The sequence below is a fragment of the Hyaena hyaena genome, unplaced genomic scaffold, assembly GCF_003009895.1.
Source record: "Hyaena hyaena isolate Hyena2069 unplaced genomic scaffold, ASM300989v1 scaffold_184, whole genome shotgun sequence".
Taxonomy (NCBI): domain Eukaryota; kingdom Metazoa; phylum Chordata; class Mammalia; order Carnivora; family Hyaenidae; genus Hyaena; species Hyaena hyaena.
The window spans coordinates 2,469,427-2,484,842 of NW_024080817.1; the positions used below are offsets into that span (position 1 = coordinate 2,469,427).

At 40.6% G+C, this 15,416-nt stretch overlaps 1 protein-coding gene across 1 annotated transcript in view; it reads left to right on the plus strand.

The window, feature by feature from the left end:
* The window catches only part of CCDC170 (coiled-coil domain containing 170), a 93,988-nt gene that overhangs the window by 38,770 nt on the left and 39,802 nt on the right, over positions 1 to 15,416 (plus strand). The window contains exons 2-5 of the mRNA XM_039240975.1: positions 728 to 856; positions 2,830 to 3,086; positions 7,214 to 7,358; positions 10,970 to 11,155. Coding sequence (XP_039096906.1) covers positions 728 to 856; positions 2,830 to 3,086; positions 7,214 to 7,358; positions 10,970 to 11,155 — 717 coding nt within the window. The remainder of the gene's footprint in view (positions 1 to 727; positions 857 to 2,829; positions 3,087 to 7,213; positions 7,359 to 10,969; positions 11,156 to 15,416) is intronic.

The window sequence follows — 15,416 nt, forward strand, 5'->3', positions numbered from 1 at the left end:
GCCAAGTTGCAAAAACGGGATTTTTACTTCCAAAAGTCTGGGTATATGACTTGTCTTGAAAAATTGGAAAACATTTGGCCACTTTGGGATCCACGTTTCTGCACTGGCAGCCGTCAGCGGAGCTGAGTCTCTGCAGAGAGTCCCCAGGCACTGCTTTCTGTCACCGGTCTCTGCATTTCATCTGAGTCACTGTCATGACCCCGAGATAGGCAGTGAGGCTGAGCGTATGTGGTACATAATTATTGACGGGGACAGTCTTTTACATTTAACTCACATGATCTCTTTGATAAACAGATGGCACACGTTATTCAAAAGGTGAGATGAGTTGATGATTTTTGTTGTCTGGAAACAGAAGGACAGTGAAAACTCCCTCTTCACTGTGGACCCTGTCACATTGCATCCCTTCTGACAATTCTTTGTGGACTCTATCAGTTCTGGAAAGAGGTCCAAAAGCATTTGACTTGGGTGGAGGGAAGCCTTCTAAACTGGCAAAGGCCGGTTCTTAAATGCCATCCTGGGGGAGCACATCATTCGTTCCTGGGCTGCCTGCCTGCCACCTCTTTCAGAATTTTGAGAATGAAATGATCTAGACAAGACACTTCCCTGGGCAGCATTTTCTAGATGTTGGGACCACAAAGAATGTGTTTAATCTTGTTTTGTACAGCTGCACAGAAAAGACTGTTTCAAACTCTTCTTTCTATTTTGTCTTTTGGGGGAACCCTGTCAGGAAATTTACGACCATCTCTTGGAAGTCCCGGTCACTCGGGAGCAGTTACACCACTACCGGAATGTGGCTGAAAATGCTCGAAGTGAACTTGCTGCAACTTTGGTCAAATTTGAATGTGCTCAGTCTGAGGTAAGATTGTGCATCTTCGTGACTCAGAAATGGACCATTTCAGTTTCTTATAGAGTGAAGTAGAGTGTAGAGGTGATCAGAAATAGGACAGGATGGGACGCCTGGGTGGCTCAGTCGGTTAAGTGTCTGACTCATGACTTTGGCTCAGGTCATAATCTCATGGTTTGTGGGATTGAGACCCGTGTTAGGCTCTGTGCTGACAGTGCGGAACCTGCTTGGGATCCTCTCTCTCCCTCTCTCTCTGCCCCCACCCCTCTGCTTGTGCATGCTCTCTCTCTCTCTCTCTCAAAATAAATAAGGAAACTTTAACAAGCAGGAAGGGGAGATACAGCTTTACAGCTTCTGGTGAAGGTTATACTTACTCCGTCATGGTGCACCTGTGCCCCTTGTAGAGAATTCCTGCAAGGTGATGCATTTGCTGTGGTGCGAAGCAAGGTGACATGGCTGCATCCTTGATGTCAGAAGAGCTTCACAGCCTTGAGAGACTTGGGGACATCTGATGGCTTTGGTTGAAGCTGTCTTGGGTTTGGGGCATTTTTAGCATCTTGTTGAATATATTCCTTTAATGTGGACTGTTTGTAATCTGGAGCTCTTAGGATGGAATTCTGATTCCTAGAATAGTGGTAGTCCTGACTGGCTGGCTGGGGAAATTCTAGGATGATGATTGGGATCCATCCACCTTCTGGAATTGGGGCTATTGTGGAGTTTCTGAGAGAGTCTCTCTAGATCCATTCTCTTCACAGCCAGGTGGCCCTGAGGGAGTCCTAGGCTTGCCTATGAGGTAACTAGTGTTTTCACTAGGCTGCCAGGACCCCACAGTTGATTTGATACCTTGTGTGTGTGTGAGAAATTGTATGCATGTATACTCACAGTTCCAAATCAGTATGTGCATTCATCAAGTTTTCTTATGGGGGGACCTGACATCCCATTAGGGCATGTGCATCGTATTTTGATGCCACAGAATTCATAAAAGTTAAAATGTTTCTTTTGTATAAATCTTAAGGATTTTCCTATTCTTCCATATTTTTCTTGGAAATCTGAGTATTATTATTATTATTATTATTATTATTATTATTTTATTGCCCACAATAAGGATCTAGAAGGCAAGTGGAATACAGTGATATATCAAATAGTCTGTATCCACTTAGGAACCAGTTGTGGCCATGAAATGGCAAGTATTTTAGCTTGTGCTTGTAAGTTGCTTGTTGCATTGTCTGTCAGCAGCAATTGCAGCATACCAACTTAGAAAATCAGTTGCCATTGCAAAATATTTTATTGCTTTTTGCAAAACACACCACAAATGTCTCTTGAGTGACACTGAATCACCCCCCAAGACATTGCTCCATTGGTTTTGAAAGAGACAGAGTATGAAGTCCATTATTTAGGCATTATTTCTCATCTGGTGATACAGAGACAAATAGGAAAAAAAGAAAATAAAAGTTGGATTCAGTCATGGACGAAAGCTTGAGATTTGAAATTATGGTTTTGGGCATGAGAGACTCTTGAATGCTGACAAAAACTGAGAACTGATGGATGTAGGGGGGAGGGGGGATGGGCATGGAAGAGGGCACTCGTGGGGATGAGCATGGGGTGTTATGTGGAAACTAATTTGACAATAAACTATTTGTAAAAAAAAAAAAAGAAATTATGGTTTTGGGTTTCCTTATTTTTTTTTAATGACAAAAAATGTTTTAATGTTTATTTTTGAGAGAGAGAGGAGAGAGAGCGAGCGTACAAGCAAGGGAGGGGCAGAGAGAGAGGGAGACACAGAATTCGAAGCAGGCTCCAGGCTCCTGGCTGGCAGAGCAGAGCCTGACATGGGGCTCAAACTCAGGAACCCTAAGATCATGACCTGGGCCAAAATCAGAGCTCAACTGAGCCGCCCAGGGTCCCTATGGCTTTGGGTTTCTTAGAAGTACTTTGAACATATGCCACTAAATCCTTTTCCTTCTTTTATGGGTTTTCCATGTTAGCTTCGAGAACTCCGATCCAAGATGCTTTCGAAAGAAGCCTCCTGTCAAGAGTTGAAAGCTGAAATGGAGAATTACAAAGAAAATAATGCTAGAAAATCATCTCTCCTCACCTCTCTGAGAGACAGAGTTCAGGAGCTGGAGGAAGAATCAGCAGCACTTACCACTTCTAAAATTAGAACGGAAATCACAGCTCACACTGCCATCAAGGAGAACCAGGAGTTGAAGAAGAAAGTTGCAGAACTAGAAGAGAACTTACAGTAAGGGTATTTCAGTGTATTTCTTAGTCGAGTTAGTGTTAAAATACTAGCTTCTGATAGCAGGGCACACCCTTGAAGGTGCTGGCGTTTTGCCTTATTTGGCCCTGAAACTCAATTTGAAGAACAAAATTATTGACCTCAAGTATCTTTGGAGTCTTGAAAATGTGTCTCAAGCTCATTTCTAAATGTTACCAGGAATCTTGACAAACAAGGCATTGTCCTGAGCATGTTTATATCCAATTGATTAGGGCTGCAGATGCTTATATACATAATTTGGAAGATTTTCTTAAGTAGAGGTTTAACCAGAGGCGGTGGGGAGTAGCACACAGAGGGAGGCATTTATTCAAAAGCTCGCTATAAAAATACCCCAGAAGCCCAGACCACTCCAGACCACCCCGAACACTCCTCGTTAGATTTTATTGCCAATTTATGCAGAGAACTCATGAAATCTGGGTTTTTCCACACTTAGTTCTGGCAAAAGGTAATTATTGAGACAAAATTGGGAACTAGTTGTTCCTAAAATATACTTTTAAAATTCTGTGTGTAATAACTTAAATAACTTTAATAATAGGATACTTGTATTTATTTTCCTTATTCCATCTTTAAAAAAGAACCCCAATCCTGGGGCGCCTGGATGGCTCAGTCAGTTGAGCGTCTGACTTCGGCTCAGGTCATGATCTCACAGTTCGTGGGTTCGAGCCCCTCATCAGGCTCTGTGCTGACAGCTCGGAGCCTGGAGCCTGCTTCAGATTCTGTGTCTTCCTCTCTCTCTGCCCTTTGTCTGCTCACACTCTGTCTGTCTCTCTCAAAAATGAATCCTAAAAAATATCCCAGCACTTCCAACTCTTCTCCTCTTGTTCTTCTACGTACAGGAAAACTGCTTAAAATGTGTGTATAGACTCACTGTCTCCAATTCTCCTCCTCTCCTCTCTGGGGTCAACTCAACTGACCCCTCTGTCTAAGGTGACCAGTGACTGCACATTGCAGATTAAATAGTCTGTCTTTGTCTCACTAGACCTACCAGTACATCGGTCACAGATGGTCTTTCTCTTGAACCACTTACTTCTTCTGGCTGCCGGGACGCTACGCCTGCCCGCTTTGTTCCCGTCCTCTCTGCTGCCCTGCTACTGTCGCTTTTGTTTTTCCCGTCTCATCTCGTTGACTTCTGAAGACTGGAACGCCCCACGACTCAGACCTCGGTTCTCTTCTGGTTTCTAAGTTCGCTCTCTTGCTGATCTCGTCTGCTCCCCTGACGTTAAGTATGATCTAAATGCTCGTGCCTCCCACATGTCTGTGTCTAGCCTAAATCTCTTCTCAGAGTCAAGACCCACGTATTTTACTACCTACTGAGCATCCACACGTGGATGTCCAACTGGCATCTCAAACCTAACATGGCGGAAACAGAAGTTATTTCCACAGAATCCTCCTGTGCTTTCCCTCATCTCCTTCAGTGATAATTCCATTCTTCTAGTCCAGCAGGCCAACGATCTCGGTAATCGTCCTCAGTCCTCTTGGCTTTTCACACTCCAGGTCTGATCTTTCAACAGGTCCCATCCTCTCTACCTTTAAAATACATCTAAATTTTGCCCTAATTGCTAGTAAACTGATTTGAGCGACTACCGTCTCTCTCCTGGATTTTTGTAGTAGCCTCCTAAGTGATTTTCCTTAGGAAAATGTGCCCTTCGTAGCCGGAGTGATCCTATAATAACATTCAAATTAGATCTTATCGGTCCTATGCTGAGAGCCCTGCAATGACTTCTCTTTGCATTCAGGGTAAAGACAAAGGATAGTCTGTGGCCTAGAAGGCTCATCCTGACCTGGTTTTGCTTCCATTCTCTCTCTTTTTCTTTCCATTTCAGCTCACTGGCTTCCTTGCTGTCCTTTGAACATAGCAGGTGTGATCCTACTTCAGGACTTTTGCACTTGCTATTCCCTTTGCCTGGGAAGCTCTTTCCCCAGGTATTGTATGGCTGCCCCTCTGCTCCTTGTAGATTTTCACTCAGAAGTCACTTTCTCATGAGGTCCTCCGCGAGTGACTACATCTAAAATTTTACCCTGCCCCCCCCAATATTTCTCACTCCCTTCCCTGCTTAATTTTTTTCTCTCCAGCTTTTTAAATAACATAGTATACATTTTACATACGTTAATTTTGATTATTGTCCATCTTCACAACTGGAACATTAGCTCCATGAGGGACAGGATGTTCATCTGTTTTATTTACTACCATGTCTTTAGTGCCTTTAATAGGACTTTGTCCATAGTAAGTACCCAATAAATATTTACTAAATAAATGAGTAATAAAATGATATGTAGTAAAAATATATCTTTTAATATAGAAGATTGCCAAAAATGTTAAAATTACTCAAGACCTTACGATTCTCTCAAAATTTATACTTAACATTTTGGTGGACAGGTTTTCAGATAGTTGTACATAAATGACATCATGTAATGAACTATTTTTTACTGAATAATATGTTGCGGATATTTTAAGAAGTCATTTATTATATCATTTTAATAGCCCATGATACCCATTTGCCTGAAATATCATAATTTACTTAAATTTTTCTTTTTGCTATTTCCTATAGGCACTTAGGTTAGTTCTACTAAAAAAAAATTATTATAAACCAAGATGCAATGAATATTCATATGCATTCATATTTTCACATTTATGTGATTATGTCCTTAGGGTAGATTCCTGGAACTTTGTTGGGTCGAAGTGAAATGCAAATAGAAGTGGAAATAGTTCAGCAACTCTTAGGATTGAGAAACAAGATTGAAATCTTGGAGGGAATGTGTGGAATCATACACAAAAATCAATCAGGATCATAGCATTAACTGTGTGTTCCATGAGTCAGAGAGACGACTAAATATTACCTTTTATGTGCTGAAAATAAGAACTTAGAGATATACTGATGTTGGTCTTTTATTGTTACACATTTTTCTAAATAGAAATATGATATGCTTTTGAGTATATGCAATTATATGCTTTGTTAATCTTTGAATAGAGTGAAAGAATTTGCAGTAAACACTCAACATGGTAAAAAGGGAAAGCAATAATCATCTCTATTATCTAGGGTAGTAAAAAACGATACCAAATTACTTAAATGATTCTAATTTGCCTTCAAAGTATGTCTATTTTTTGATGATCTCTTAGTCTCTAACATTTGAAGTATTAAAAGTAGACCATGCTATTTCAGCAAACCTATCTGAGATTTGAAATGAAATATTCATAGCAGAGCATAATCAACTGATTTTCCTTGACTGGCCCATATTGGTACTCTTTAAAAACTTTGGATGTCTGAAAATTAATAATAGTCTTTGCTGGTGATTTAACTATTTTCTAGAGGGGGAACTCTGTTTTCTAGAGGGGGAATATCTCCTGCTCCCGATATATTTTTTATTATAGATATGCTTGGCCATGAACTAGGGAATGCCCTAACTAACTCTTGTAGATCACTGTGTAATGTCTGAAAATAAAACAAAGGATGATACACTACAAGAAATATAGCAGCGGGCACCTGGGTGGCTCAGTGGTTAAGCGTCTGACTTCGGCTCAGGTGGTGATCTCGCGGTTCATGAGTTCGGGCCCTGCATTGGTCTCTGTGTTGACAGCTCAGAGCCTGGAGCCTCCTGCTGATTCTGTCTCCCTCTCTCTCTGTTCTTCCCCCACTCATGCTCTGTCTCTGTTTCTCAAACACAAGTAAGCGTAAAAAAATTAAAAAAAAAAAAAAAAAAGGAATATAGCAGCACTGTTCTTCTTCCTCATGAAAACCCAAAGGAGACCCATGACTAAATATATCCATGAGTGTTCTAGAGATTTATTGGTATTTGTGCAAATCCTAAATGATGGAGGACAAGAGGCAGAGAGTTGTCTCCTTTGCTGTTATTAGATCTAAGACACCATGAAGATTTCTCTACATTTCTGAGAAGTGTAGATAGCCAGGATGGTTTTCACTTTTCTCCTTCCCTTATGGGAGAGTGTGACAACCATGTGCTCTGTGTCTGAGAAACTGTATTGTGTTGAAAATAATGATAGGATTACAGAGAGCTTAAGTTTTGAACGTTGTTTGATGAATCATCTCTTGTATGGTGTTAACACTTGATCTGTTTGTTAATTTGCCCTATAGAAAATGCTTAAAGGAAAATGAGGAGAATAAGAAGCAAATCTCAAAGAATTGCAGGAGACATGAAGAATTTCTAGCTCAACTTTGTGACTGCTTAGATCCGGACAAGAAGAATGAAAAGGCGTCAGATGAAGATTTAATTCTAAAGGTGTTTGTATGCACATGAAAAAGGAGATAAATGTAGTGGTCATTCTGACATGTGCCATGAAAGAAAGTGTTGGGGCTGAGTGTGAGGGTGGCGGGAGAATGGGATGGTAGCCAGAGTATGGAGTTACTTGACTATGTGACCTAAGATAAACCTTAAATCACCTCTCTGACTCAATTCCAAAATCCTTTCTAACATTATTTGGGATTAATTGCACTCCAGAAAGGATTAGTTGTTTTGTCTAAAATATGTTCAGGTTGCCGAATACAATTAATTATTCATTTTAATGCATTTTTAGGGAGGTTTTTGTTTTTGTTTTTGTTTTTTTTGCAGTTACAGACAGAAACACACACACACACACACACACAACTATGTCATTTTGGGGACATTTCTTGAGTATAAGGTTAAGATTAGTTCTAAAGTACTTTTTAGTTTTCCATTGAGATCAAATAATAAAAGTCCTACTTTAGTGGTAGGTTACAAGTAAGATGAAATTACAAGTCAAGTGAATAATTGACTTGGCACATAGAGATCCATAGGGCACCTGAAAGTGTTGGGGCTCTTACCATATTGGGGCTCATTTCACACCTTGCATATCCTTGCTTCCCCGCAGATGTCCTCACAGCCAATCCTTTTTTGTGAAAATTGAGGTGTCATTGACATGCAGCATTATATTAGTTTCAGGTGTATGGCCTAATGGTTCGATACTTGTATACATTGTGAAACGATCACCGTAGTAAATCTAGTCACCATCTGTCACCGTAAAAAGTTACAAAAATTTTATTATTTTTTTCTTGTGATGAGAACTTTCAACATCTGCTTGCCTGCAATTTTCAAATATGTACTAAATACCACTGACTGTAGTCACTATATGGCTCATCACATCCCTGTGACCAGTTCATTTCACAGCTGGGAGTCTGTGCCTCCCACCCCCTTTCACCCATTTCGCCCCCCTTTCCCCAGCCCCTCCCCGCTGGCGACAACCGCTCTGTCCTCCATATTATCCAGGGGCCCTTTTGTTTTGTTTGTTCATGTGTTTTGTTTTTTAGATTCCACATATAAGTGAAATCATAGAGTATTTGTCTTTTTCTGACTTATTTCACTTAGCATAATACCCTCTAAGTCCATCCATGCTGTCCCAAATGGGAAAGTTTCATTTTCTTTTATGGCTGAGTAGTATTCTATTATATAGAGAGAATTATTATTATATTAGATAATACATAATATTATATATATAGTCTCACATCTTTATTCATCTGTTGATGGACACTTAGGTTGTTTCCATATCTTGGTTATTGTAAATAATGCTGCAACATATATATGGGTGCATATATCTTTTCTAAATAGTATTTTTATTTTGGGGGAATAAATACTGAGAAGTGGAATCCTGAATCATATGGTTAATCTATTTTTAATTTTTTGAGGACCCTCCATACTGTTTTTCCACAGTACCTGTACCAGTTTACCTGCCCACCAGCCGTGCACAAGCTTTCCTTTTTCTCCACAGCCTCACCAATAGTTAGTTTTTATCTTTTTGATATTGGCCATTCTGATGGATGTAAGAATGATAATCCATTCTGATGAATTGTGCCTTTGATTTATATTTCCTGGACAATCAATGATGTTGAACATCTTTTCATGTGTCTGTTGGTCATCTTTGGAAGAATGTCTGTTCAGGTCCTCTGCCCATTTTTTAAATTAAGTTTATATATTTTTTAGAGAGAGAGAAAGAGAGAGAGAGTGCACATGTGCATAGGCGGGGGAGGGGCTGAGAGAGACAGAGACTCCTTCGCAGGCTCCTCACTGTCAACACAGAGCCTGACTTAGGGCTCGAACTCACAAGCCATGAGATCATGACCTGAGCCGAGACCAAGAGTCGGACAGTTAACCAGCTGAGCCTCACAGGCGCACCATGCTGCCATTCTTAAAGACCATGCCTCAGAGTTCTAGGAGTAAGCTTCCCAACTGTACTTCCTAAAAACTGCAAAATAATCTCATTTTCCCTCAGGAAGTGTCCCTCTTCACTACTGGGTTTCCATAGCTCAGGCCTAGAGTCGACCTATAAGCGCCAGGGCGCTGGGTGCAGCTCTTCCTACTGCTCACCTGGGACCGGGAGCCTGGCTGTAAAAGTCTCCTGTGCAGGGTCATTTGGCAAGTGATAGGGAAGAGAAAAGAGAATGAAAAAACTCCTTCTTTCATGACATCCTTTCCTCCCATCAGAGACTGTCTCCAGGTGCTAATCTGGGTGTTGGTAGTGTGTCCATGATGCCTTATTATTTTCTATATTTCAAAGGCTTTGATATCTGGGGCCTTGCTGACCCAGGAGAGTCTGACACCCAGGGTTAGCCAGTTCCTCATAAAAGACTCTCCCGGGAGCAACCACATCCAAACCACACACTCCCACATCCCAACCAAGGAGGCATTCCTAAGGATTTATTTGACATTCATCCATTTTGCAGATATTTAGTGAGTGACTACTATACACTAGACACATTTCTGGGTGCTGGTGGTGCAGCAGTGAATGAGCTAAGACCCAAGCTGTGCTCTCCTAGAGCTTTCATTACTGTGAGATAAAGATGAGGGGGAAATAAACAAATATCCAGTATTCTCCCATGTAGGAAAAGGGGAAGAAAAACCCATCAGGATGTGGGGACAGAGAGGGAAGCAGGTCAGAGGTGTGGGAGGCCAGTGTAGGTAGACTGGCCAAGGAGTGCCACTCTGAGGCAGGGACCTTTGGAAGCTACTGGGGACTGAGTGCACACATAGGCGGGACAGTGTTCAGGAGAGAGGGCACAGCCTGAGGCGTGTGCAGGGCAGCACAGTGACAAAGCACTGAGGCTGAACGATGGGTCACTTCCCCCTGGAGCCCTAACACAAATGCTGACTCTGGAGTGTGGGGTCTCAGCCCTTCCTCTGAGCTTCCGCAGGGGCTAAGCTGTCTGCAGGGGGCGGGGGAGGGGGGGGCGCTAGGTCCTCAGGGCCAAGGAGCCTGTCTGATTTCATCTTCCCTCCTCGTAAATCTTACAAAGCTTCTTAATGCTTCCAGCTAACAACTCAAATGCACAACATAGGGAGTGAAAAATTCTGCTCAGCCCAATGGTAGCCACTGTGTGAGCATGTTATTCCAGATTTTTCTATGCTGATAGTAATTAGAAGGATTTTCTTTTTCAAAAGAGAATCCTGCTTTTTTCTCCATATGTACCCCACCCCCCCCATGCCAGGTAGCACCTTGCAGGCAGTGCCAGGGGTCATGGGCAGAAGAGAACTCCCACGCCCCCTCACCTGCTGTAATGTCTGTAGAATGTCAGCTTCCCCAGATTACTGAAGCCAGGGGCTTGCTGACGCTTGCTCTGTTGGGAAGCCTTTTGCAGGATTGTCCTCACTGTTGCCCCGTAGCTATCTTTTAATTACTTTTAATTTGATCTCTGGGTCTGCTCATAACAACAGAGTTTAGAGGCTGCTTTTGAAAATGTGTTCCTTTGAGTGGATGGAGGGACCCCATTATCGGTTCCCACGATAATGCAGTCAGTGGAGTGTGTAGATCAGAGGTGCTTAGAGGAAGTGTTTTGAAATTGTTAATTTTTACAGGACAACTGTAACTGCTTCCTCTTCAGCTTAGAGAGCTGTGCAAGGAAAACGCACTCGTAAAAGGACAGATTGTTACTCTTGAAGAGACTATAAATGTCCATGAGATGGAAGCAAAAGCTAGCAGAGAAACCATCATGAGGCTTGTTTCAGAAGTAAACAGAGAGCAGGAAAAAGCCGCCTCCTGCGCTGAAGAAAAAGACAAGCTGAGCCAGGTACAGTATGTGAAGTGTGCGTGTGCATCTGCGGTGGTGGTTATGAAGCAGAAATGGAAAGCCAGGTGTGGGTGAGCACACTGGCGGTTACTGACCACAGTTTCAAAGGGCTGCTGTCCGCAGGAGGGCTGGGGGGGGGCGGGTGTGGGAACAGCACGGGACTTGGTGACCTGAAAAGACCATTGATACCCATTTTTTTCTAATTAGAGGAAAAAGAAATATGACATGTTTGAACGTAGAGTTTGTAGAGAATGGGTCCTACTTTAGACTCTAAGGACTTTAAAAAATCAAACATTGGGGAGCCTGGGTGGCTCGGTCGGTTAAGCGTCCGACTTTGGCTCAGGTCATGATTTCGCAGTTCGTGGGTTCGAGCCCCGTGTTGGGCTCTGTGCTGACAGCTAGCTCAGAGCCTGGAACCTGCTTCAGGTTCTGTATCTCCCTCTCTGACCCTCCCCTGCTCACACTGTCTCTCTCTCTCTCTCTCAGAAATAAATAAAATATTAAAACATCAAATATTAATTTTTTTAACAAATAGTTAATGCATCCATTTCTAAAATTCAAAATTCTACATGGACATAAGGGTATATGGGGAAAGTCTCCCCCTGCCCCTCTGCTTCCTCCAGCCACCCAGTTGTTCTCCTCAGAGGCAACCTCTGTCAACAATCTTTAATATACTCTTCTAGAAATATTCTGTGATGTATATACATATTCTTTCTATTTAATTTTTTTTGGTTTATTTAATTTGAGAGAGAGAGCATGGGTAGGTGAGGGACAGAGAGGGACAATCCCAAACAGGGAGCTGCCAGGGTAAAGCTGGTAGTGGGCTCAATCCCACGAACCTTGAGATCAGGACCTGAGCCAAAATCGAAAAGAGTTGGATGCTCAACCAACTGAGCCACCCAGGTACCCTCTTTTTATTTAATTTTAAAATAAATGACAGCATGGTCAGCATTACATTTTTCTCTTTTTATTCTTAACACAAAATGGTAATATACCGCACACGGTTATAAACAAGGCTGTTGTGAATAATCTTATATTGTCATGCATGAGAATGTATCAGTAAGACAAAATCCTCAAGGTATACTTGTGGGGTCAAAGGTTATAGGTATTATTTAGAGAGAGACTGTCAAAGGGAAATGTCTCTTAATTTTAAACCTTTCTTTGTACAATGAATTGCTTGATCTTTGCAAATTACCTAAAACCTGTTTGAGCATGCAAATTAATATGGTATGCTTTTTAACACTATAGAATCCTTCAATTATATTTTTATACTTTTGTGACAGAAACTAATTATGGGATTAATAATAATGATGTTTTCAAAAGTGAAAGTGAGCCAGTGCAATCAGTTAATAAAATATATAGAAGGCAATTAAATGATAAAGGAGATGTGGTTTAAAATGAGGTGATGACTGGATTGGATTCAGGTCAAATGCTTTTGGCAAGGGTATTTCAAAGGTTAAGTTGTATACTTCATATCACAGGCAAGTAATACATGCTAGATTGTTCCTTGTTGCTGACACTGTGTGCCCGTCTCCTTAGCGTAAAGGTATGTTTTTTTCTTTTGCATTTAAGTAAGGTATCTCTGGGCAGATCATTTCTGATAATTAGCAGGTTATTTCTGTTCCCCATTGACTTTACCAAGTGGTGTTACCATCATTGATTCTTGCCTGGATTAACTGACATCAGGGGTGACGAAAAGGTAATATCTACTGTTACTGTTCCTTTTGTTTATTAGCTGGCATTCTTCTGTAAAGAAAAGAAATAGAAAGCTTTTCTTTTCTTTTTTTTTTTAAAGCTTTAAAAAAGATTTCTGTTTCTTTTCAGTTCTATGGACACATGGATTTTTATTTACTTATTTTTATAATCAGTTACTGTTTTTTTTGTGTGCGTGCTCCAAATTCATTAAATTGGCCTAGAAGCAGCCCCTTCAGGATGGTCTCTGTGACCTTGAAACTCATCCCTTAGTCTTTTAACATTTCCTCACTTTTTCTGACAGAAGTCATGACATCTTTGCATCTTTCAGACCACAGAACTACAGTCAGCCTATTTTGTAGGGGGCTTCGGTGCCTTTTACAGGAGAATGGTGCTTAAAAACAAGATTTGGGCTTTCAGTGTGCTCATTGCTGTTGGGATGTCATTTCTTTCAGTGGCCAGAGCTAGAAATATATTTTTAGTAATAACTTAATACTGGTATTTTAAGTTAAAAGTGATGTTTAGAGTTTTAAAAATATCTTTTGTTTTATAGTAGTATCTTTTGAATCCTAATCATAATATTTACTCATTTGATTTTTCTTTCAGTATATATAAAATTACTTCAAAATTACGTTTTTCATCTTTTACCTACCAGTAAGACTTCCGAGTGAAGTTTAAGTCTCTCAGATTCCTTCCTTCCTTCCTTCCTTCCTTCCTTCCTTCCTTCCTTCCTTCCTTCCTTCCTTCCTTCCTTCCTTTATTTAACTTTAGAGAGAGGGGGAGGAGGGAGAGCACTTGGGAGTGGGGGAGGAGTGAATGAGGGGAGAGAATCTTTTTTTTTTTTTAATGTTTATTTTATTTTTGAGAGGGAGACAGAGTATGAGCAGAGGAGGGGCAGAGAAAGAGGGAGACACAGGATCTGAAGCAGGCTCTAGGCTCCAAGCTGTCAGCACAGAGCCTGATATGGGGCTTGAACCCATGAAGTGTGAGATCATGGCCTGAGCGAAAGTCGGCACTTAACCAACTGAGCTACCCAGGTGCTCTGAGAGAGAGAGAGAGAGGAAGAGAGAATCTTAAGCAGGCTACATGCTCAGCACAGAGCCTGACACAAGGCTTGATCCCATGACCCTGGGATCATGATCTGAGCCAAAATGTAGAGCTGGGCACTCAACTGACTGAGTCACCCAGATTTTTTACAGTAACACTATCAGAAATATTAGTATAATAGTCACCATTTATTGATCACTTACCATTAGCATAGTCCTTGTGCTAAGTGCTCAAAGAAGTTAGTGCTTTGCTCAAGTTCACATAGCTATTAAGTGGCAAAGCCAGGATTTGAAGCCTGGCCATTAAATTATTATGCTTTTAACAATAATCCCTTTACATGTATGTTCACAGCTACATCCTACATGTATATTCACAGCTGTACCCTACGTACCAGTCTGATGCTAAAAATTATTTGTCAGTGGAACAACAATATGTAGTTATGCAGACATACTCAGTGAATGAATAACTTTAATTCAGTTATAAATAGTAATTGTTAAATATTAAGCCTTGAAAATTAGGAAGAATTTTATATTTATTTATAAAAATGCATGCCTGAAGATTAGCAGTAGGAAATGAAAATGTGTTATAAGAGCACATAAGAAAAGCAGAACTTATTCCTTTTCTTATATGTGTCTTTACTTGTAAATGATGCAATGTTGTTCAGACTTGGAAACACATTCATTTTGGGATGAAGTTCTTGCCAAAATAATAAAAATTGTTAAAAAAATATGGGCAATAAAAAAACTTGAGGTCTTTAATAAAGTGCTCATTCATAGGATTATGACTCCAAGGATTTACTACTGAAAAATACTGTCAAGTGGTTTTACTGACACATTAATGGCCCTAGGAAGAGTCTTCATAATGCTTTCTAAAGCTCTGTTTTTGAGGTAGGAAACTTACTTTATTAGCAAAGCCCAGAATGGCTACAGAAGTAGTAGTATCTGCTGGCTGTGGTGCTGTTTTTACCAAACTCAACTTTTCTGATTTTCTTAATTACTCTATTTAGGTTACTTTATGAAAATTTCCCAAATAAAAATCCAGGGGATTTATTATACATATAGAGAATACATTCTTTAAAAATCTTTAGTAGTTAGTATTGAAGTATGTTTTAACAGCTATCAAAGATTGGCACCTTTTTTTTCAGTTATTTTGAAATAACTCAGTGTTGAAAGACATAGGCACTTTACACAAGCTACACACACGTTTCCCACAGATGGTACAAATTCAGATCAGTAGATCAGAAATTAAACTTATATATAGGATTTCAGATGGTTTCTTTTCCTTCACTGGTCACATTTTCTTTAATTCTGGTAGCTAGAATTGAGACTAAGAAAGAATATTGGTTTTGGAATTAGGCAGGTGTGGTTTGGAAGGATGTCCCTTCTGCTTTTTTTGGTGTGTTACCCTAAAGTAGCAAATGTGAGAGAGAACAGCATGAGACAGTAAACAGGGAGCAGAGTGGTTAAGAGGCTAGGCTCTCTGGTTTTTATCCAGGCTCCAGAATCATTTGGCTATGTGATCT